The sequence below is a fragment of the Hyperoodon ampullatus genome (assembly GCF_949752795.1).
Source record: "Hyperoodon ampullatus genome assembly, chromosome: 2".
NCBI classification, from domain to species: domain Eukaryota; kingdom Metazoa; phylum Chordata; class Mammalia; order Artiodactyla; family Ziphiidae; genus Hyperoodon; species Hyperoodon ampullatus.
This window is the reverse complement of record NC_136915.1, coordinates 161,858,367-161,863,643: the sequence shown is the minus strand read 5'-3', so window position 1 is coordinate 161,863,643 and position 5,277 is coordinate 161,858,367. Positions and strand designations below refer to the sequence as shown.

General features: G+C 38.7%; 1 protein-coding gene across 1 annotated transcript; it reads right to left on the bottom strand.

The window, feature by feature from the left end:
- Positions 1-3,281: 3,281 nt before the first annotated feature.
- On the bottom strand, positions 3,282-3,633 carry LOC307047957 (transcription elongation factor A protein-like 8; the record flags this gene model as incomplete). The annotated part of the gene is given in 2 exon segments (XM_079696713.1): positions 3,282-3,615; positions 3,617-3,633. Coding segments are annotated over 2 exon segments (351 nt in total).
- Between the last annotated feature and the right edge of the window lie 1,644 nt (positions 3,634-5,277).

Genomic DNA, 5,277 nt, shown 5'->3' with positions numbered 1-5,277 from the left:
CATTTGGAAATCCAAATATTCCTATCTTTGCATTTAAGACTGTTTTAATGTGACTGCAACTTAACTTTTCAATCTAATCTTTCCCTCCTCCATTGTGTTCCTGAAACCATGGTTGATGTGAGAATGTCCAGAGGGTAAAAAGTCACAGAATGAACATGGTACAATTTCCCAGAGACTAGTGTTTACTTAAAGACTTTTTCTTAGAGATGGGGCTGGATGGGGAATATGAACTTCTGCACAAATATGCTTTGTCAGATTTTTCATTTCGGGCATTATGGAGGATTAGGTGTCTAGAGAAACTCTCCTGGTATAGGACACCTAAAAATGTATATATATATATATATATATAATCAAATGTTGGTGTTTGCTCTGGAGGCATCTGTCTACATGGATGGCCTAAAGCTTGAGTTCTAACAGGTGCAGTGAGCAGGAGAGAAAACTAAAGACTTGTCCCCTTATGGTGGAAGATTGGATGGAAATCCCTACATGGATCTGAGAGCCCCAAGGAGATACAGTACTTTACTTCAGCTTATAAACAAGGAAAAAAATACTATACAGAAGGATTTATCAGTGACTCTTGTCTGTCTCAACTTAAGTTTTGTTGGAGGAAAAACATGACTTTGGGGAAATTTCTAAACTATGCAAAAAACAAACAAAAGATTCCAACTAAAAATGTAGTTTAAAGTGGGCTTGGATTGCTACTTCTCCACCTGGCAGAAGTACCTTGCAGAGCAAATTCAAATACTCTCTGGGAAAATGCACTTTAAACCTAGGTCTCAGAGACACCCCAAGGAATATGAGCATGCATATGGTAACTCTCTGTTTAACTTTTTGAGAAACTGCCAAACTGTTTTCCAAGGGGGCTACACCATTTTACCTCCCTACCAACAATATAGGAGGGTTCTAATTTCTCTGCATCCTGGCCAACACTTGTTACTATTTGTCTTTTTTATTATAGCTACCCTAGTGGGTATGAAATAGTATCTCACTGTGGTTTTTTGTTTCTTTTTAATTAATTAATTTTATTTATTTTTGGCTGTGTTGGGTCTTCGTTGCTGCAGCGGGCTTTCTCTAGTTGTGGTGAGCAGGGGCTACTCTTCATTGCAGTGCATGGGCTTCTCATTGAGGTCACTTCTCTTGTTGCAGAGCACAGGCTCTAGGCGTGCGGGATTCAGTAGTTGTGGCACACAGGCTCAGTAATTGTGACTCATGGGCTCTAGAGCGCTTGCTCAGTAGTTGCTGTGTGCAGGCTTAGTTGCTCTGTGGCATGTGGAACCTTCCTGGACCAGGACTTGAACCCATGTCCCCTGAATTGTCAGGCAGATTCTTTATCACCGCACCACCAGGGAAGCCCCTCTCATTGTGGTTTTGATTAGCATTTCCATAATGACTGATGACACTGAGCATCTTTTCATGTGCTATTGGCCATTAGGTCTTTGGAGAAATGTCTATTCAAATTCTTAGCCCACTTTAAAATTGGGGTTTTTATCTTTTTATTGTTGAATTAAGAGTTCTTTATATATTTTGAATACAAGTACTTTTGACAAAGTATAATTTGTCTATTTTTTCTACTGTTGCTTGTGCTTTGGGTGTCATACCTTAGAAATCATTGCCTAATGTAAAGTCACAGAGATTTAGGCCTATGTTTTTTTTCTAAGAGTTTTATAGTTTCAGCTCTATTTTGAGGGTTTTTTTCTTTTTTGTACATGATCTGAGATAGATGTTTAACTTCATTCTTTTCCATCTGGTTGTCCAGTTGTCTCAGCATCATTTGTTGAAAAAGACTATTCTTTCCCCATTTAAGTGACTTGCCACCCTTCTCAAAACCAATTTACCATAAATGTAGGTTTGTTTTTTTTTCTGGACTCTCACTTCTATTCCATTAATCTATATGTCTAAACTTATACCATAATATGTTTTTCTGTTTTTTTTTTATTGAGGAACAGTTGATTTACAATATTATTAACCTCAGGTGTACAACAGAGTGATTCACAATTTTATAATTATATTCTACCTATCGTTATTACAAAATATTGGCTATATTCATTGTGTTGTATAATATATCCTTGTAGCTTATTTATTTTATACATAGTAGTCGGTACCTCTTAATCCACTACCCGTATCTTATCTCTACACCCTTCCCTCTCCCCACTGGTAACCACTAGTTTGTTCTCTATATCTGTGTCTGCTTATTTTTGTTATATTCATTCGTTTCTTAGATTAAGATACAGTATTTATCTTTATCCCTCTGACTTATTTTACTAAGCATAATACCCTCCAAGTCCAGTCATATCATTGCAAATGGCAAATTTTCATTCTTTTTTATGGCTGAATAGTATTCCATTGAGCATATATATCACATCTTCTTTTTCCATTTTCTGTTGATGGACACTTAGGCTGCTCCCATACTTTGGCTATTGCAAATAATGCTGCTATGACATTGGGGTACATGTATCTTTTCAAGTTAATGTTTTCATTTTCTTTGGATATATACCCAGTAGTGGAATTACTGGAGCATAAAGTAGTTCTATTTTTAGTTTTTTGAGGAACCTCTATATTATTTTCCCTAGTGGATGCACCAACTTACATTCCCACCAGCAGTGTACAAGTGTTCCCTTTTCTTCCCATCCTCACCAACATTTGTCATTTGTAGTCTTTTTTTTTTTTTTTTCTGTGATAACTGCCAGTTTTATTCCCCTGGCTAAGAGATCCAGAGGTAATTTGAGGTTTACATTTTTTTTAATAGTTCTTTCATCAAGAATTTAGGTGCCCTCATTGCCCTTATAAGCTGGTTGCAAATTATTTGATTGACTCTTAATTATAAAAAAAAACTTTAATTCTTTTTGTATGTGTGATGTGTTCATTAAAAAATACATATGAGCAAAAAGAAAAAAAATTCACACCACACAGAAATAAGCACAGTTGAAATTTTGATATAGGTATGTATGTATACACATGCACACGCACACACACACAATTTGAGATTTTCTCCTACATATGTGAGCTGATACTAAATATCCTACTTTGTAACCTGTTATGTTTTACTTTACAATATGGAATGAACATATTTTCATGCATATGTGTGAAACTTCCCAGTTGAAAAACAGACGTGGAGAATGTGTCAAAATACAAAACCCAGATGCTGGTATTAAGGATACTACCTAAAACAAAACTCCACCAGATGATTAAACATAAAACAAAAATCAAAGATACATCAGAAAATGCTAACAGAAAGAAAGCAGGGGCCAGATTTTAATATCAGGAAAAAAAAAAAAAAGAATTCAAGGCCTAAAGCACACAGGATGAGGATGGCTGCGTGAATGTCTTTGTTTCCAATGCATCATCACAAACATGTTTCTTACTCTTCTTATCTCTTCCCTAAGCCTTTCCAACTCATCTACTCCTCTTATCATTTCTTCTGGGTCCAAATGCCTAACCGGAGTGTCCTCTTTATATCCCTGACCAGGCTGAGTCAGCCCTCCTCTAAGGTTTCCTTCTGCTTCCTGGCTTACACCTTCTTCAGAAGATTGAGGATTTCTTTCTGCCTCCTGTGGTACAGCTTCCGTAGGGCGGTCTTCCTCAGCCTTTGGCATGTTCTGTGCTTTTCCTTCATTTTTCACAAGACTTTTGCATGTTGAGTATTTTTCTCTTATTTCCTTTTTGAATAAACTAACCCTGCAGGGATCCAGGGGATTTTCCTCCCTCTTCCCTCACTCGATTTGGGTCACTTCCAAAAGACCAAGAGTCCTGAAAGGATCCGGGACACTTTTCTCCTCCAGCGATAGGGAGCTGCCTGTGGTCTTTTTGATGATAGCCATTCTGACAGGTATGAAATGATATCTCATTGTGGTTTTGATTTGTATTTTTCTGATGATTAGTGACGTTGGGCATCTTTTCATGTGCCTGTTGGCCATCTGTATGTCTTCTTTGAAAAATGTCTATTTAAGTCTTCTGGCCATTTTTTAATCAGGTTGTTCATTTTTTTTTTTTTTTTTTTGCGGTACGCGGGCCTCTCACTGTTGTGGCCTCTCCCGTTGCGGAGCACAGGCTCCGGACGCGCAGGCTCAGCGGCCATGGCTCACGGGCCTAGCCACTCCGCGGCATGTGGGATCTTCCCGGACCGGGGCACGAACCCGTGTCCCCTGCATCGGCAGGCGGACTCTCAACCACTGCGCCACCAGGGAAGCCCATTTTTTAATATTGAGTTGTATGAGCTGTGTGTGTCTGTGTGTCTATGTGTGTGTATATATGTATACATATATATATATTAACCCCTTATTGGTCATATAATTTGCAAATATTTTCTCCCATTCAGCAGATCCTTTTTTAATTTTGTCAATGGTTTCCTTTGCTGTGCAAAAGCTTTTAAGCTTAATTAGGTTCTGTTTGTTTATTTTTGCTTTTGTTTCCTTTGCCTTAGGAGGCAGATCCAAAAAAATATGGCTACAATTTATGTCAAAGAATATTCTGCCTATGTTCTCTTCTAGGAGTTTTATGGTTTCAGGTCTTGCATTTAGGTCTTTAATCCATTTTGAGTTTATTTTTGTATATGGTATGAGAAAATGTTCTAATTTCATTCATTTACATGTAGCTGTCCAGTTTTCCCAGAACCACTTATTGGAGAGATTAGATGTCTTTTCCCCATTGTATATTCTTGCCTCTTTTGTCATAGATTAATTGACCATAGTGTGTGAATTTATTTCTGGCTCTCTATTCTGTTCCACTGATTTATGTGTCTGTTTTTGTGCCATTGCCATAATGGTTTTGGGGGGGGGGTTGGCTGCGTTGCTTCTTCGTTGCCACATGCGGGCTTTCTCTAGTTGCAGCGAGTGGGGCCTACTCTTCATTGCAGTGCATGGGCTTCATGTTGTGGTGGCTTCTCTTGTTGTGGAGCAAGGGCTCTAGGCACGTGATCTTCAGTAGTTGCAGCATGTGGGCTCAGTAGTTGAGGCACGCAGGCCCTAGAGCACAGGCTCTGTAGTTGTGGCACATGGGCTTAGTTGCTCTGCAGCATGAGAGATATTCCTGGACCAGGGATCGAACCTGTGTCCCCTGCATTGGCAGGCGGATTCTTAACCTCCGCGCCACCAGGGAAGTCCTGCCATACTGTTTCTCTTTGAACTTTACTTTATTTATTTACTTTTTATATAGCAGGTTCTTATTAGTTATCTATTTTATACATATTAGTGTATATATGTCAATCCCAATCTCCCAATTCATCCTGCCACCACCACACCCCACCCCTGCCATACTGTTTTGATTACTGTAGTTTTGTAG